At 39.7% G+C, this 19,019-nt stretch overlaps 1 protein-coding gene across 2 annotated transcripts; it reads right to left on the minus strand.

Moving 5' to 3' along the window:
* Nucleotides 1–888: 888 nt before the first annotated feature.
* Nucleotides 889–18,834, minus strand: LOC117863376 (uncharacterized). 2 transcript variants are annotated; one of them, XM_034747061.2, is made up of 18 exons: nucleotides 18,222–18,834; nucleotides 17,089–17,497; nucleotides 16,925–16,996; nucleotides 16,554–16,616; nucleotides 15,769–15,954; nucleotides 14,788–15,154; nucleotides 14,166–14,251; nucleotides 12,360–13,109; nucleotides 11,854–12,126; nucleotides 9,428–9,583; nucleotides 7,623–8,026; nucleotides 7,053–7,521; nucleotides 6,614–6,958; nucleotides 4,659–5,487; nucleotides 4,516–4,574; nucleotides 3,863–4,327; nucleotides 1,503–1,541; nucleotides 889–1,338 (listed from the first exon to the last, which is right to left on the minus strand). In XM_034747061.2, exons 1-18 carry the CDS (start codon nucleotides 18,602–18,604, stop codon nucleotides 1,156–1,158), a joined length of 5,538 nt encoding a protein of 1,845 aa, XP_034602952.1. In that variant the 5' UTR covers nucleotides 18,605–18,834; the 3' UTR covers nucleotides 889–1,155. The 2 variants fall into 2 exon arrangements, with proteins under 2 accessions (XP_034602952.1, XP_034602943.1); XM_034747052.2 differs by having other exon boundaries at nucleotides 14,166–14,257.
* Between the last annotated feature and the right edge of the window lie 185 nt (nucleotides 18,835–19,019).

Consider the following 19,019-nt stretch of genomic DNA (forward strand, 5'->3'; position numbering starts at 1 on the left):
TTTGGCCACTTTTACAGCTTGGTTGATCCGTGATGACAATCTCAAGCCATACACGTACACTTTGCAGACCCCTGGATTTTATCCAACTCGAGTGAAGATCGTTTGCGTGGAACTTATAATACCCTGTGATAGAATAACCTTAACAATAGGGAGCACTTCACCATCTGGCTCTTCTATTGCCGTGTTATGTGGCGGACAAGTTTGAGCCAAAAGGATTGTATCGTATGCCCCGGTACTCCCGCGACAATCTACCTCCACGTTTGATTATTTCTCCGTGGTCCTTCTCAGCCTTCTGTCATCAACTCAACTACTTGTGCAAGCACCGATCAGATCGTCAGTATTATGGCCAAACATGAAACATGTAGAGCTCAACATTTCAAGCTTGCAGTTGCAGACCACAGCGTACAAATCAGAGTTATCCATCGAGCAAGATGCTGAAACAGATAGCAGAAACATAAACACCATTGCCGTCGTTATAAGTGGTGAAAGTTGACCTAATAGTGATGGTTCCCAAATTTAGCATGGGAGGGATTAGGGAGGATGAATCAGGTCGGTGGTCTTCCGCTTTGTAGATGCTCTGCAAGTGTCGAAAACGACCAAAGCAGCGAGAATTACAGAGGTTACTATCAATGAATCAATCAGGTCTAAGTGCAGTCGGCAAGGTGGTAGCACCCTGACTCGATCATCGTCATCGTTCCTAGGGATGGAAAACGACAACCAAAATACTTCGGTTCACGCCAGCACGCCGGCGTTCTAAAGCAATCCCAAAGGATTATATCCTTCGATAGTGCACACTAACATCAGAGTCTCACTTCTGATTGAGCAGACGCATCGCCTCTCAATTTTCATAGTGAGGAGTGACGTTAGGCATGATGATTCTCCTGTGTCTTCCGCACCAGAGAAACGGGATGCTAACATAAAGACTCGGTGGCTGCAGTATTCGTACAGAGCGATGGCCCAGTCACCTACGGCGCGACTATGCTAATTGCCAGGCCCTGGAGGAAATGACACACCGGCCTGAGCAATGAACAAAGCGATGGCCCAGTTTGATAAGCACTATTGATAGAACTTCCGGAGAGGGTAGCATTTAAGCATTCCTGCATTCCGTACCATGATCCCCTCACGATTGTGAATTTAGAACAAGCCCATTGCCTCTTACAGCAGGGATGTGCTCATTGGATTAGCGAAGAAGCGCTTTCTACACTTGGATGCTTCTTTACGGGGGTCTTGCTTGAACAGGCCCTGCAGCATGGTCGGAGCTGTAGGCACAGGTTCTTCGAACACCCGAACGTTAAGGTGCCCATCAAGTATCAACTTCTCCAACAGGGTCCGGCAAGTCTGCAATAAAGCAATGCAAAGCTAATCAAGCAAGAAAGCAGCACCCCAGCGGCTCAGAACATGGTTGTATTTGGCCTTTCTTCTATCTGATGAAATTTGGTTGGCATCTCTTCTGCAAGACCAGTACAAAAGAAAGTACAGGAGAGACAAAATTAAGCAGATACCTGAGGATTCAATACATCCATCCGATGGATAATATCTTCCTATAACACAATAAGAGCAAAGCACACAATTAGAACCGTTAAATTAAACAATGGCGAAAACAACAAATGCTTTATTTTATTTTTAAAAATTGAATAATGGAACATTAATTTAAGAATGTTTTGGGAATAAGTCGTTTTTATCAGTGGCAACATAGAAAGGATAACCTGATGAAGACAAACGAGTTATATCACATGACAAGTATCTATAATTGAGTTGTACACATTTACATGCATCACCGGAAAATCTTATAACAATGGAGCCAAGGTTTTCAGGATGATGCACAAGCTTACTGGAGCACTGTCCAATGGAAAAGGGAGTACAAGGTACATAATTTCAAAATGTCCAGCGGCTTACATTACGATTTGTACCTACTGAAGTCAACATATTAAGAACTAAAACATGGTGCACATGGTCCATGTATGAGCATGCAAAGATAAGACGTCTACAATCTCCCATCCACAGATATTTGTCAACTTTGAGCAAATGATATTTACCAAGGGAACACCATCTTTATACTGTGTGACCAAAATGCTCTTCATCACAAAAGTGACTCTTTCAAGACCATGCAATATACCAGTTCTAAATTTAAGTCAAGACATCTTCATTTGTATTAAGATGTCATATGAAAATAGCATGTATAGATACAAACTGGAAATACTTTCTTATTTCATAATTTTATTTGGTCAAAGTTGATGTTTTAAACCATGTCCATGTCCAAAACATCACCTTTCGTCTAAATGGAGGGGTTATTTGTGCAACTAAATAAGAAAATTGAACTAAATAATGATCCCTAAGCACAGCAAAGGATGGAGAACACGTGTGCTGCCTAGTATTGGTCAACAAATAAAGTGGTAGAAGATTAGTAGCACTCTCAAACTGATGAGGTACCAAATACCAAGTACTATATGAAAGGGGAAAAAAAGTGGGGCTGCAGCTAACTACTCCATCTCTGAACCTTAAGCATTATGTTAGTTCTTTTACTTTTACTGGTTTCCAAAATATGTGTAGAGTACTCCCATCAGATTCTCACAGCTAAAGCGATTTTTAGGCCTGCTAATGGGGCAGGTTGAAATGGGTTTTATGGGGCGGGTTGTGACGCGGGTGTGTTTGAATGGGTTAAAATGGGTTTTGTATCTAATGGGTTGGGGCGGGTTGGGTATATCGCAAATGCGGGTTGGGGTGGGTTGGAAGTGGTTCTCTTTTTGTTTGAGTTCGTATGGGTTTCACTCATAGGTTTAAGTTTCAAGTTTCGGCTCTTGACGTCGGATCCATATGTGGATTTAGTCACAGTACTTTGCACAAAGCAGCGGACTGTCAAACTGATTCATCTCCAGCAAATTTTGATCAATTTCTCTAAAATTTTAAGGTGTGAACGCGAGGTTTTAGTTTTAGGGTCCGGCTCTTGATGTGGGGCCCACATATAAGTCCAGCCGCACTACCTTGCACAAATAGCGGACTATCAAACTGATTCACCTCCAGCAAATTTCGATCAATTTCTCTAAAATTTTAAGGTGTGAACGTGAGGTTTTAGTTTTAGGGTCTAGCTCTTGATGTGGGGCCCACATATAAGTCCAGCCGCACTACCTTGCACAAAGTAGGGGACTGTCCAACTGATTCATCTGCAACAAATTTCAGTCAATTTCTCTAAAATTTTAAGGTGTGAACGCGAGGTTTTAGCTTTAGGGTCCAACTCTTGACGCGGGGGCTACATATAAGTCCAACCGCACTACCTTACACAAAGTAGCGGACTGTCAAATTGATTCATCTGCAACAAATTTCAGTCAATTTCTCTAAAATTTTAAGATGTGAGCACGAGGTTTATATAAACTCATAGGTTCATATACCAAACCCATGGGTTATATCAATTGGTGGGGCGGGTTGGGTTGCGTTTAGACAATAGAATTATGGAGCGGGGTGGGGTGGGTGAATGAGTTAATTATTGCGGGTTGGGGCGGGTTTCAACCCATTAGCAGGCCTAGCGATTTTCAGTATTCCAGATATTCAAACATCACATATGTTAAAATGGAATAATTCCAAAGGTGCTAGTAACATGTCTGGAACTTGATTTGATATCCTAAATTTAAAACTCAGGACTGAATTTGATGTATGCAAATTCAAATATCGAACATGTACACTCCTAGATAGTTTAAAACTTACCTGGTGTCTTCCTAGATACTACATACATAAATTCTTCCTAAATAAAGGATATTGTGGCTAGGAATGTCATACAATGTAATGGAAAACTTATTGCAGCATACACGAGCAAGCAAAACACCAGTTTCCTGTTGAAAAAAAAAGGCATAAAAAAAAGCAAGCATACCTCCATTACTCCAGGATAGTGCATGACATAACCAATAACCCGGCGACTTAAACCTTCATAGACAGTGCTATTAGTGCTACCATCACCATTTATCCATGGTAATATAGGCTGATAAATATGCCCTTCGCAATCATGATAGCAACTACTCTCCTTATTGTCTTCTCTTGAAGTAGATAGCCTTTCCTCATCCCCAGGATTTTTGCTGTAAATATGAGGTGAGCTCAACTTGCTTTGAACATTGATTACGGTCACCGTGTGCCCATCACCAAGCATTTTTATAGGCCCATGAAAATTAATAGGTATGGTATGCTTCTCTTTCAGTAGATTTTTGGGGTCTCCATTATCCACAACTTGAGAAGTTGGAGGACCTGAGCAGCTGCAAGGATTGCATTCTGCAAGTGTGGCTATATGATACTTTGACAAATGCAACGAGTCCACGATCTGAACACCATCATATGCATTGACCTATGAAGCAATTGAATGAATCCCACCCATTAGCTAATGGAGGACAAGTGAATAAAGAAAAAAAAATGACAAGAAAGCAGCACGAATAGATTGTAGCATGCTTATAATGCATTTATAACCAGAGGAAACAACAGTAGCATTTAAATAACACCTACAGGACTAATATATACTTAATGTTACCGCTTTACCTTAATGGCCAGCTGAAATCTCTTGAGCGTATCAACAATTCTATAGACAAATTGCATGGCTGCACAGTTAAGAACAAAAGACTGTAACAATGGCTGTTATTAAGAAACTATGGAAAATCTTTGCGCGTAAGCATATTAAGTACCTAATGGATGCAGTGCCTGTGACAATTCTTTCCAAGTAACTCCTTGTTCGCCAGCTTTATGAATAACACAAAATGCATTCCTGAACAGATCAGAAGACCATGTGAACGATTCATTTTGGTGATCTGATACTGATGGTAACTCTTCCACATAATTTTTCATAGCATCCCATGGCCATCCACTATAAGAGTCTTCCAACTGAGATTCAGACAATAAATGCCTATATGTACTTGAGTGATTTGAAAATGATGGCATGATGCGTCTTTCTGCATGCAAATCACCATCCTTGTTACTCATGGCCCTGCTTGAAGTAAAAACAAGGCATTCTTTATCATGTAATTCTTGCATGTTATTGCTTGTTTGAATTCTCTCAAGATCTAGACCAACTTGGATAGCAGGGAATCCTTTCTCCCGGCGGTAGCAAAAGTCACTTTCTATCTTTGGCAAAGGTTTGTGTTTCTTAGCCTTTCCACTTTTTTGTTTCATTGTATCAGCCTTGCGCTTCTGAGTGCTGTCAACCAATCCGCTGGTGTCTACGACTAGAGGACTAGAGCTGTTAGGCTCCTCAGCCTCGCCAACTCCTTCACTAGGCAAGAAAGGTGAAACGAACAGCTTTCCCGACAAAACCAGGGAGAAAAGATGAACGATTTCTCCACATTGTATATCTGGATACAGATAAACTCCGTTGTCTGTAGCATTCTTTTGCTGCGCTATAAGCCAATTAGAAAATTCAGAAGCCTTTTTCCCTGAACCAAATGGGAAGGGTGAAATACAAGCATTGGTTAAGAATTTTGAAGAAAGGGTGTATGGCTTCCCACCACTCCCAGTAACCTGTGAAATGGGGGAAAAACATGAATGGCAGTTCATGAGTAACTGGGGCTTTAAATTGCGAGTCATCATACTTTACAAAAGTAGCGCACTATTTGACTAGGTAATAAGAATTAAATGTTCCATATCCTTCATAATATTATCTCAAATAGCACGAACAAAGTGTTAAATAGAAAAAATTTATGATCCTTTCAGAACTAACTAAGAAATCCTTAGAAGGTTCTTCAAAGTGGTTCAACTGTTTATACAATAAGGAAAATAAAAGCCATAGTAAACTACAATAAGAGCATAAATGTATGTTGGTACCCAAGTGTGGGCACTGAGAAAACCTAACTTAGATCACGGTTCACTGCAAGATAAAACAAGAAAAGACTGTCTGGGTATCAAATCAAGCTTACCTTTGAATATGTATTCTCAGTTTAGCATGTAGCCATCTATTTGTCATTCTGCATAAACTAGGGGCTGTTTGGTTCAGAGCCAACCAAAACCTTGGCAAAGTTTGCTATTACTAAAACATACTGACCGCTGTTTGGAATTTGGATTGGCACCAAGTTTGGTGTTACCATGGAAAATTTGGCAGCGCAAACAATGCTAAAAATGCAGGCAGAGATCATGGCGAGCTTTTTGCTGCGCAGCCTGTGGAGCTCTCGTGGGTGATGTGGCAGGTTCTGCTATTCTGGTTGGTTGCATAAACTTTTTAAGTTTTGGATTATTACACTTGAAACGAATTCATCTTATGAAGGATATAATTGATTTACGATCTGTTTGCATCATAATATTCTTTGTAATAAAATCTACAAAACAAGAGCCCACTTGGCTATATTTTGGCGAGAAAAAAATTAAATAGCATGTGGTTACAAGATCTCTCTTTGGCATGGCTACGATCCAAACACTACTTTCTCTACCAGTTTTAGCATTGCCCGCAAATTGGTATGGTATGGCTACAAACCAAACACTCAAATTTTGCCTATACCTTGGCATCGCGCGGGACCTCAAGTTTTGGAAGAGCATAAGGCTCACCTGGGTCATACACCACACATACCCCTAATGCAAATCAAAGTATCTAAGTTGGGCACAGCATACTGAAGAACAAATATACCAAAGGAAACATGAGTTCACAAATACTAACCAAGAAATTTTTTTCTTTCAGAAGGGAAACTGCAGTAAAAATCTCACTCTCTGAATAAAGCTGCAGGGTTGCTGCTAGTGAAGCTTGTACGTCTGATCCTGATGATCTGCTGAGGAATACTAACTTCAAAAGCTCCAATGCATTTGCAACGGGCAAGGATTCCCGTAAACCTCTTTCAATAATCTTATTTCTGTGGTCCTTAATGATTTTTTCTTGAGGTTTGCAGTGAATGTCCATGCTTTCACTTGGTTGGACTTCATTTGAATGTCTGCACATTTTTTCCTGATCACAGAACCCACTTTCTGGAACTGTAGTTTTGGTTTTACCTCGTGTAGTCTGATTATTCTGAAGTGGAAAATCATTATTAAAATGATTATTCTAAAGTGGAAAATCATTATATATATTTTGGCAGTTGATCTTGAATGTAGAAATTACTTACCAATAGTTCCTGCGAACTTCTTGTGTCCTTTGTGACATCACTATCATTATTATTGTTCTTTTCATTCTTGGCCCCAACTCTCTTGGTCTGGTCCACTTTTTCTGTCCGAATTAATTCAAGGACTTCATTAAGTGCACTCTTTATTTCCGGAACTTCGAAGTCATCCCAATTGAATTGCTCAGAATCTGAATCCAAATTAGTTTCATTACTACTTTTTGAAATCTGGGGAAGTAATCTTCTCTTTTTCGATCTCCTTTCCTTTTCAAGGTATCTAGCATAACGTTTCCCAAGAAGATTACATATACACATCACAGCTCCTCTTATGTTTTCGTTTCCCTTCAATAGTATTGCCATCCTTCTACGACATGTATTTGGTGGAGCTGGAAGATCAGAGAGAGAGTTCCAAGCTACACGATAATATCTTGCTCCAAGTATTGCACGCATTCTAATGTATATCATCAGCAATTTTCTGCAAATAATAATAATAAACAATCAGGACTATCACGCATAACCTTTAACTCCAGTATTGAGATTCAGAAATCAATTTGAAACCAGAATAGAAAAAAATACCTATCAGATTCATACGTCCACAAGAATCTTTTACTTCTCATGCAGCTTTTTCTTAGGATAGTAGATCGACTGATCACTGGACTGCTTTCCTTATCTTCATCTGCATGGTTTGTGGAACTACTGCTAGTTCTGGACACCGGCTGATCACTTCGGTTTGTTTGGTCAGTGGGTGATGAAGAGATTGTCTCTGGTACTTCCTCATCAAGAGTAGACCGGTCCGGTATTTGTTCGACAGATCCACTTGCTTGTACTTTTCGTTTAAAAAACTTCTGCGTGATCTCATCAGCAGATCTCTTTCTTTTCTCGGAAGTTAATCTAGAACTAACTTTTTGCTGCTTTTGTTTAGCAGTAATGCTGGGCTGTTCACGAAGCCGAGATTGCCTTTCATATGAAAGGCGAAGCACCTACATAAGAAACCAATCATGTTGATCAGTACACTGAAAGGAACCATGTACGGAATAAACAGATAAAAATGCCAATCAGTAGGGAAAGATTGATAAATATAACAAATCAATCATAGTGAAAACAATTCCTTTGTCATGCGATGTGCACTACTGGACCTAACTCTGATGCCTGAGAGGCAGAGTGAGAGATATGCAAGGCAGCTTTGCCAGCACGCTCACAAGTTCGAAGCAGCCCATAAATTGTTAGGAACTTTTGCAATTTGTGTCCAATTGTTCCAGCAATGTTGCAATTAGATTTTTTTTCTTTTCTTCCCAGTTATCTATTCTATCATCTGTAGCACTGAGTTGTTATCTACTAATTAAACCAAGCACAGATAAGTTCTTGTTGCAAGTTGTTCACTTGACCAGGGCATAGAGGAGGTTTCACCATGTATCCCTATGCCCTTGTCCCTTACCCAGCCTATCTCTCCCTACGTTGTAGGTTGTGGCAGGAACTGTTTCGCTAAATATACCATCTTCCCTCTCAACCTTCTGCAGCATGCATTGTACAAATGCGTCAGATAAGATGCCCCCTTGTCCATCACAACCCCACGACATGAGAAAGTAGGGAAGCATCTAAAAGGGAGAGAACAGAATAATGATACAATCAACCAAATAATACAAAGTAGCACACCCTCTGTCTCGCGTTATTTGTCTGTTTCCTTGTGAAGCGTCCTGTCACAATGTCTGGCACAATGTTTGTTAGTCAAGGAAATCAAAGATTTGGTTATTGCAATACTTCCACTCTCGACTCCTACTTTGCTGTAAGAGAATTTTGGTGGCTTGTTCCATGCCCAATTAACACCATGCTCAAATAGATGTCGTCTACGAATGTGTGCAGTCAAACTTTTGACCTCCAATATACCAATAAGTATTAAAATTTATCACATATAGTATTAGTAGATTTGTCATGAAAAATACTTCGTGCCAATTCTATTTTCAATATCTTTTATAACAAGTTCTCAGGAAAAGTAATGGTCAAAGACAAGCTGGACGCATTGTCCAAAACTCCAAATCCAAAATGAGAAGTAAGAACATGGAAGGAGTAGCTTTAAATTTTTTCCATATTTGCTATCCCCTTGGTTTGTCTGCCCGGTTGACTTACACATATTGCTAAAAAGAGCGCTTGACTAGAAAAGGCATAACTGCAGCACAGATGAACCTGGTTTTTCTCTTTTTTATCCTATGGCTTCTGAATCTTGCAGGTGTCCATTTTCATATCATGAAGAAACCATCAAATCAGCACACAAAACTTTCATAGTTTGATTAAAGAAATACAGAAATGCAAAATGTGATCAAATAATTATAGTACTTCAGATCACTAAATGAAAATGGGGAAGATCTCAAACACATTACACATACCTGCTCTACAGAGAGATTCAATTCCCTTGCTATTCTAACACAATCTTTAAAAGGAATTTTCCCCTTCTCGCTGACATTCATAATACGCTGTTGCAATTCCAGTCGTTGTTCAGTAGTCATGACTCTAAGTGAACTCCATGAACGAGGATGAGAAACCTACATGGAACAGAAGTATCCAATTACAATGTAAATAAAAGCTCTGATCAAAGAGACAGCTTATAAACTAGCCACTTCCAGCTAGTATTGTTTCACAGTGAGTGTAATGAGGTTCAGTAATAGATAGTAGAACGACTCTGACAAATAACAAACGATGAATATGCTTGCAGCTGCAGAGCTGCCTATATATATAGTCAAAAGGTACAGACAAGAAATAGAGCAAATATGATACGAGTATCGAGGTCCTGGAAATTAGTGTTTCGAATAGGGCTAACAGTAGTGAGATTTTTGGCAACAGCACTGCAGCAGTTGGTCATGAAAAATGACTTATCAATTAAAAGCAACAGCAGCAGCAGACATGTAAGGTACTGAAACAAACCCTGATGGCAGAAGCGCGAGGCTGTGAACTAGCAAAGATAGAGACAAGAGTCGTCCATTTAAATTAAATGCAAATACTGTTACGTGGGACTGCACTTAAGCTAGGCACCACAAGAAGGCTAGCTTGGCTCAAGCTGAGTAAGCTGGTTAGATTAGGATGCTGGCTATTTGCTTATGAGTCAGGTTCAGTAACATGAGATTGGTTTGTTGGGATAAGAGTTTCTTTGTTAAGATTGGTTTGTTGCAGCTGGCCTTCCCTATGTAAGGAGCGGTGCTGGTGGCCCGCAAATAAATCAACTAAGAAGTTAACTTCCTATCTCTTCTCTATGTCCCTTCGGTAACATTTTCCCTTGTACTGTTCTCCTCCACCATGGCTCCAGGGAGATGAGGCTACATTATCCCATCGAGCACAATTATGATCTCAGATCCAACCCCATAACAAACATGCATAGTTCAGTTGAAACTATATCAGAAGGAAGAAAGGAGAACATTTCATATAAATGCAGAATATGAAGATAATGATTAATGAAACATATGTTAAGTGGAAACAAGCAGCACTATGCAATTCGTCCAGACAACATAAAGAAGTCAAAATTTGATAAAAACATAAGTTTTTTTTCTAAGCACAGATAGGGATTAAATGAGAATGACAAGTACAAAGCTAACGCTTTGGACATGACAGCCTCCAATAAGCCATTTTGGCTATGAAGTGTTTATGGTGATATGCAAGTTAAATATATAAAAAATTCATGAAACACTTCTCATGCCAACTGCATCATAGTTGCCAATCTAACCAAAGCTTCTCGCGGAGCAACAGTAGAGCATTGAACTCCAGGGGGTTGATGAAACCCCTTGTAACCAGCCCCGGTTTGAAGCTGAGGTTTTTAAGACAAAAATCAGAGGTACGTCTCTCCTCTGGTTGAGTCTTTCTTTTCATAGTTGCCAATCTAAATAGTTATCTATATATTAGCTGTCAAAGTTGAGGAGTTTAAGCATTCAGGTTCTAAGTACATTTATTCTTCAAGAGTTCCAAGAGTTACAGGAAATCATCCAGGGACTACAAGTAAGAAAATGAAAAGGACTGTTGGCACTATGTGTGGGGATCCAACAATTACTCATCTAAACAATTCTACAACCTACCCTACAAAAACATTAGACCTCCATCACCTTTCTTATGGATCTGGAAGTCAAGATGTAGTAACAAACTCAGAACCTTCTCATGGCTTCTACTCATGGATAGACTGAATACCAGAAACCTTCTAAAGAGGAGGCATTTCAACATTGAAGACAACAATTAGAAATGCATCCTATGCACACACAATATGGAGGAGACTGCCTTTCGTATCTTTTTCTCATATAACTTTAACAGATCCTGCTGGCAAGCCATTGGCATTGAATAGGGAAGAAATTTTGGCTTCTTCCAAATGTTGAAGAGAGACCAACAGGAATTCCATCACTGGTTCTTCATGGAGGTTTTCATAATTGCCACTTGGCACATTTGGAAACAAAGGAATAATCTCATCTTTGAAGGGAAGAGACCAGCAGTCCAAGACTGGAAGTCTAATTTTATAGATGAGGCTAGACTTCAAGCTCATAGAATCAAGGAAAGCAAAAGGCAGACCTTCCTTAACTGGGTCAACAATGTACAGATTTAGCCCTAGCTCTTAGCTTTCTTTGAGGCCTTCCGGAGGGTTTTTTCTTTTTTGGGCGCTATGGTTCCCTTTGGACACTTGTCCGTGTACAGTATTTTTTCTTTGCTTACTAATATATCTTACCACAGTGGGGGTCTCCCCCGCTGTATAGTTTCAAAAAAAAATACATTTATTCAGAATGGAGGGAGAGTATTAGGTAATAGGCCTATGCATCAATGATGTACAACAGATGCGACAAACCTCAGGAACAGAACAGCCAGGGAAGGCACTCAACGGCTCAGCCAAGCCAGCTGTCAAATAACAGCACTCCAATGTTTCCCAATAGGCATCGACGTACTCCTGCTTTAAAAGCACAAAATCATGCCGAATTTTTCGATGATTGTTCAGTTGGGACGATGAAAGAATTCTTGGTATAGGTTCTTCAATGTAAGGCCTGAGCTCCATCGAATGTGTAGGAATGGCATCTGAAGGTACACCAGCATCTTCTACGAATTCTTTTGCAAACTGAACCAACTGTCAAACACATAGAAGTGTTCATCAGTCTGCTGCACCCTAGTCACCTATGCAATTAAGTATTGAACAATGTAAAAGTACTGACAATCTTACATATGTAGCGAGTATTAGCATGTACAGAATGAGTAGCATTTCAGGTTTGTGCTTGGTAAAAGTTTTTAGGATAATGCCTAAGATTGTAGATTATCATAAGGTTAACTGCAAATATTAGAAAAGAACACCAAGTGCATTACCTTGAGCTTGTCTAAAATATTTATTAAACGTGAGAGTCGGCCCTTGGCATGGGTATCCATGAGCTGGTTGTATTCCTCGGTAGGAATTTCTGAAAGTGTTTTTCCAAGCCTACACCAAGTTATCATGTTATCAATCTTCTTTGATGATCCAACAACTTGTAGAAAGAGTTCAAGAGGCATTTCTTTTGTAGCTGCTTCCATTGAAAATAACAGGTATGATTGATTAAAGCCCTTATCATAATGGCCTTCTTTGGCACAACCAAACGCACTGCACCAATCTGGAGAAGCATTGACATATGCCCACAGAAATTTATGCAAAAGCTTTGCCCGAATCATCTTTGCATTAATGAATCCATTAGCATACATAGCTTCTAGTAGTAATGGTTTATAAACATTAACTCTGCGTGAAATCCTCAGACCAGGTATGGCAGTCATATGTTGATTTTGCTTCACTTTAGCTGCTGCAACTGCACGAGATTCAGTATCAAAGTTCCTTTGCCTGATCCTAAATTGATCCACAAGTTCTGGTGACAATTCTCCAACAGAAGAATGCAGTACTACATCAATGAGACGACTGCGAGTATAATTTGTGACCAAAGGAACACTAACTTTGATACATTTACAACTTCCCTCTTTCTGAAGCTTATTCAATGTGCGAGTCAATGTCTTCCTGTCCATTATTTTTCCGTCCTTCTTTTCAAGCCGCTCTAACCATTTATGTAACTCCACCTTTAGTACAAATTTCTTCTTCTGCAAGGGCCCAAAAGAAGGCAAACATAATGATTAAATGTGATTAGACATGCTAAAGGCACACCAAGGACTAACATGAAGATGAGCTCACAAAAAGGAAACATAGGAAACAGAAAGCTGCTCATCGGAAACAAAAACGATAAAAGAGAATTATCTAAGTAGTCACTATCACTCCCTCAAGTTTGAAAATATATCAGGTGGCCTCCAATATGCAACTTTAAATATATATTATATGAAAACGATAGTAGAATTGTAAAATTGTTATATTGTTAGAAATATTTTATGATGAATCTAATAACACCATTTACAAAAGACCAAATCATACAGTTTATTTAATTAGTTTATGGAAGTTGGATGCTTGGCTGCAAAACTTTTTAAACATCATATATTTACGGTTGGACATAGTATTGCCTACGGCAACAAGGGCAAGAATGCATGTGGAAATTCATCAAAGACAATAATCAATAGGGTTAGGATCTGTCTCATGATGACCACAAAAATATTCATGGTCATAAATATGCACTCCCTTAAACCTTCTCAGAAGAAACGTAATGATATAGAGCAGTCAAAATAGGTTTATTTGGAAGAAAAATATAAAACACTAGAGCAATTGTCGGCAACATATCACCATGCCATATGCAAAAAGAAACAGGGCAATTTATCTTGAATCATAAGAGTCTACTGTCCCCACACCCCCAAAAAAGAAATAATTAATAAAACATACTGGATTAAGGGCAACACACCCGAAAAATTAAAAAACCATCACCTAACTTGTTTCTGCAGTTGCAAATTATGGACACTAAAGGTAAATAAGTAGCAATAACAATAAATGATAATAAAATAAATAAGACCAGCACATCAGATGTATGCATACACCTGCAACTAAAATATGAAACAGGCAGTGCATCAAATATAGAGGACAAAGTATAGAATATATAACATGCCATGAAATTCAACATCGAACTATCATAAATAGAAGAACTACATTACAGCACAGTTGCATTAGACAGAATTTTTATGCGAATAATCTTGATTGACAAATACTTGGGAACCAACCTTTAACATGTGCAGAATCCTTCTATGGCGTTGATCATCAGAAGTTAATGGACGGCTCCGACGCCTCTTCCTCTGACCCAAAGCAACTTTATCTAGGACAAAAGCATGTGTCACTTACATTGAGTTGAATAACATGTTGTCTGGAACCTAAATTACACAAAGACTAAAGAGAAGTAGTAGTTCCAAAAATCAACACACAGTATTACTTGAAAGAAAAATGATACAGATAACTACTGATTGGCTGAATAACTTTTAGATTTGTGAATCTAATAACCTACCAAAAAGCACGACCTTTGTTATGTTTGGAATTTTAAATAGGACTATTGGGGGAAAACAAGATATGAAGAATTTAAAATGGATCATATTGCTCAACCATGGGTGCATCTGATCAGATATAGACTTTAAGTTTCCTTGGATCAAAAAACATAAAGCTCTCTGGATCTATTAGTGATCTTAAAGTCGAAGAATGTCATCTTTTAATCAGTACTCCCTCCGTTCCAAATTGTAGGTCATTTTGGCTTTTCTAGGTGCATAAAATCTCTTATTGCAGCATGGCAATCCCAGAGATATTAACCGCAGAAGATAACAAAACAAACAGATACTTATGCAAATCTAGGTTTACCTTCTTCAACTAATTGACAAACTCTAGCAGAAGCATCAAGGTCGTTCTGGATATGATGTTCAATTGGTTCATCGTGGCTCTCTTGTTCAAGCAAGAATAAATTGCCATGTGGGCTAGAAGAATCCAATTCTTTCAATGGAACTAGGGACCACAAATCTGGACAATCATCACAATCTTCTGACAGCGCCCCAAAATTTTGCAGAGCAGTACCAGCTTTGTAGAGTGAGAAGTTTTTTGAAGTCCAAACTCGGTACTGTGATGTCTTGTCTGGAACTTCTGCTTCCCAAGTTAGATTGAACTTTTTGAGCATGGATGATACTCGTTTATGGAGCCTTTTGGAATTGTTGTGTCCAAGACGTTTGCCAATCTAATGGGAAGTTGTATGAGACGTCTTACAAATTTCAAGATAAATAAGAAAAATATCATCACATCTCAGATGACATAAGCAAGCACCAATTTGTACACAATGATGTGTACTCAAGCTCCTCTATATACTGATAATCATAAATACATTGTGGGGTTCAAGACACGAGCTTTTGCTCATGGATCTTTTTTATTCACTAGGAAGCATACTGAGTCAGCAAAGAATGTTATTTCTCTCCCCAGGACCTTCTCTATGTTTGCATGGGAAATTATTCTTGTTTCCAGGTCTATAAATAACATAACCAATTGCTCAAACAAGTCCATAACCAAGCAAAATGAATATCTTCAATTTGGTTTTCGGCAGTAACCATAATCAAGTATCAAAGAGAATAGTAGGTAAAGTGACATGTATAACTAGAAACGAAACAAAATAGCACTGCAAACACATAATACAGAGTTGCTAAGGACTGTAAAGAGAATAGCACTGTAAACAGAGTTTCACAGAGTTGCAAACACAATAGCACTGTAAACAGAAGCACCATAGATGCTAAGGAGTGTAGCGTATCATCAAAAACAAATAATACAGAGTTGCGCCAATATAAGGTTTAAGAGAAGTACCTCAACAAGTGTTATGCCTTTTGTCCCTTGGGCACTGATCATATCATATATACAGTTCTCAAATGGAAGTTCCAGAACTTGATCAGTGGCCTGACCTTGTTTGCCAAATTTGTAAGTTGATGCTGTACTTTTCGGCTGAAACTCATTCGGATCAAATTTTTTCAGCAGTCGCAAACAGCGGACGACCTGAAAAAGGAAAATAATATTATAGCTTGTTGCTTAACAATGCATGTGAAACAGAAAAAATATTAAAGCAGGCATGGTGCAGTACAGACTGAATCATCTATGTAATTATAAGCCTAGCCAGCTAATCAACAATATCTTGCATCTGATTTGTTGCAGCTCTGAAAGTAGTTGTTGCCAAAGAAGCAAGCTCGGAGGGTGGATAAGATGAGTGAGATTGTGCTTTCTCTCTCATTTAGGTCTCTAGTATAACATTCCACGTATTTGGGTTGAAATCCACAAAGTCTCACCTTGTGTACTCTTTAAATCTTGCTTAATCAGAAATGGAATTGCAGATTGTTGCCTCTTCAGTGCAAAAATATATGCAAGTTTAAGGTAGAATATAAGCCTGGGTACGGAACCATGCTAGTAAACCATACTCGAGTTACTGGAAATCCTATCACGAATTAGACTTCTAAAAGCCCAACAATTTTCGAATTAAAGGTTTAAACATTTCAATCCTGACAGGAAGCACCAGGAACTGAGAGAATGAACCCCAAAAAGTAGAAAGTTGCATTAAATAGCAAGTGAAAATTTAAAACAGCAAGAAAGGTGAACATCACCTTATCATCAACTTGAGCATCAAATATTTCAACAAGTTGTGCATCTCTTAGCCTATGCAATACCTGAGAGGAATAGTTCATCTTAGTAACAAAACGAGGGGAAGTACCATCAGTCCATCATAGATTATGTAAAATAATGGCGTGTTTGGTTTGAGGAGCAGAATGTTGAATGAACGATCCAAACATAATCCACTTGTTTTGTATGAGGAATTGAATTAATTCACCCAACACCACCTCATCCCTCATAAGCAAATGCCGAGTATAAAATGAGTAATGATGCTATCCCTTCAAAATAGTGGGATGATGAAAATGTATAGGAAAATTTGGTTCCTCAAACCAAACACTCCGTAAGTGATTTGAAGCAGGCTTACATTTCTCCATGCTCTGTGCCCATATGCCATTCTGTAGTCGAGATCGACTTTTATATCTGACACAACAAGAGCCTAGGGGAAATAATCATGCAAATCAGCAAACTGGAAAATCAAAAGCAAATACCAGTAGAGCTTCAAATGAGAAAAATGTGAGCGCAGTTGACCTTTCCGCTAGCTTCTTCAAGTTTATCACATATGGCTTTCATTGCTGGAAGATAATCATGAATAGATATATCATTCTTGGAGTTAACACCAGAAGTCCCATCTTCTTGCAAAGCATCTACATTGGTCTCTTCATTGCTCAGTAGTAGCTCTGGCTTTGTAATCTCAATTCTTTGTTGTGAAGTCATGTTCAAGTCTTTGGCATATCGAGAGAGATATAGCGAATTGGTATTGATAACCTGCTTATTCTGTGAGGCATCTTCCCTATCAGCTCCATGGTCTTTCATCTTTATGATAGTTGATTGTCTAACAATTAACCGCTGTGATTCAAGACTCTTTACAATAAAATGGAAATTGTTTCCTTTCATTTTAAAAATTTTGCAGAGATCATTCTGCGTTACACCAGAAGTCCTACAACAAAAGCAAATATGTAAGAAACTGCAAACAAAATAGTCAAAGGCAAGATAAAAAAAATCAATGAACATACCCCATTATTTGAACAAATTAAAAATTGGAAACAGTACAAACATGCAAGAAAGGCATATAGCCATTCTGTTGGACGGTGTCAGTTATGCTAATTTGCGGATTAATGAAACAACTGATAGTGTTCATAGACATATCACATAGTGTTAACAACTCCAATTTCTGAGTCATCATATATAAATGTTAGGCTCCCTATAAAGATGCTCATGTTCCGTTGAGTCAGGCTTGGGCCATTTGAAAACTAAGCACAGGGATATAAGTGAACAAAATGAAACTACCATCAATCAAACAGAGACCAGCCGAAAGAAAAGAAACAAGGAACTATGAGCATCAACTGTGGGGAAAAAAACTACTATATAGATGGCAAAGAAATACTATAATCCATACTTAACTTCGAAGGAAATTTCTACGTAGTGTGTATGACTGTAGAAAGGTAACAAATTGCTGTGGCTTAAAAATATTTAAATTATCCTTTGTAGGGTAACCACATAGGAGTAGGCAGGTAAATTAAGTGAATTAATATTCAAAAATCTTCCATTCCTAAAACTATGAGCTCGCAAATCGCAAATGACCCAGCTTCCAAGACTGATTAATGAAATTGAAATGAAAGGCGTGACAATAATATTTGCCCAAAAGCCACGGCGGATCGCACCTGCTTGCTGCAACACACTCCAATGTCGCCTTCTGAACGGCACTCAGCTCCGTTTTCGCGAACCTGCGTTCATACATCCCGAGGAAGTTATCCCTGATCGCCGCGCTCGCCACCAGCCGCACGCCCCGCCGCTCGGCCTCCTCCACGTCCTTCTCCGCGGGGTCACCGGCCGGGACGGGCGCCCCGTCCCCATCCCCCCCCACGAGATTGACGACGTGGAGCGCGAGGAGGCGGGCCCACAGGGCGCGCTTGACGGGCGGGCCGAGCGGGAGGCCCGCGACATCGAGCGCGCCGCGGAGCGCGGGCCAGAGGTCCGCAACGTGGATCCCCGGCGCGAGGCGCGCGCACACCTCCTCCAGCGCCGCCGACACGAGCTCATCCATATGATTGTTTCGGGGGGTTCAGGGCTTTAGGGTTTTGGTTATGGCGGCATCGGGCACGGAGAAGAGCGATATCGGGGAGGAGAACCCTGCGCGACACTGCTTGGTGGTTCCGGGGAGGGAGGCAACGCCGCCGCGCGGCGAGTTCGCCGGTGACCGCGCGGGAGGGAGACGCGGCGGACACGGCCCCCGGTGAGCTGAGCTGAGCCTGAGTGAACGGTACTCTTTCCTACGAGCTCGGTGGGTCGATATGTTTTGGGCTTTCAAGTTTGGGTCCGTTCAAAAAAAAAAGTTTGGGTCCGCGATACACGACTCAATTAGGCCCGGTACTTACATTCCGGACGCGCTACAATGTAAGTACTGGGCTGCAAATAAGCTGCATCCGGCTTTTTTTTACTGTTTGAACAGTAAACACAGA

Source organism: Setaria viridis, chromosome 1 (genome assembly GCF_005286985.2).
Source record: "Setaria viridis chromosome 1, Setaria_viridis_v4.0, whole genome shotgun sequence".
Classification (NCBI taxonomy): domain Eukaryota; kingdom Viridiplantae; phylum Streptophyta; class Magnoliopsida; order Poales; family Poaceae; genus Setaria; species Setaria viridis.

Bases quoted from the DNA above. Each gene is read 5' to 3' on its own strand.
- LOC117863376 (XM_034747052.2), bottom strand. From the start codon at position 18,604: ATGGATGAGCTCGTGTCGGCGGCGCTGGAGGAGGTGTGCGCGCGCCTC. The intron at 7,522-7,622 runs GTATTTTTTTCT...TATTATTTGCAG, and splicing joins TGGACGTATGAATCTGATAG to AAAATTGCTGATGATATACA. The intron at 1,542-3,862 runs GTATGCTTGCTT...ATTGTGTTATAG, and splicing joins ACTATCCTGGAGTAATGGAG to GAAGATATTATCCATCGGAT.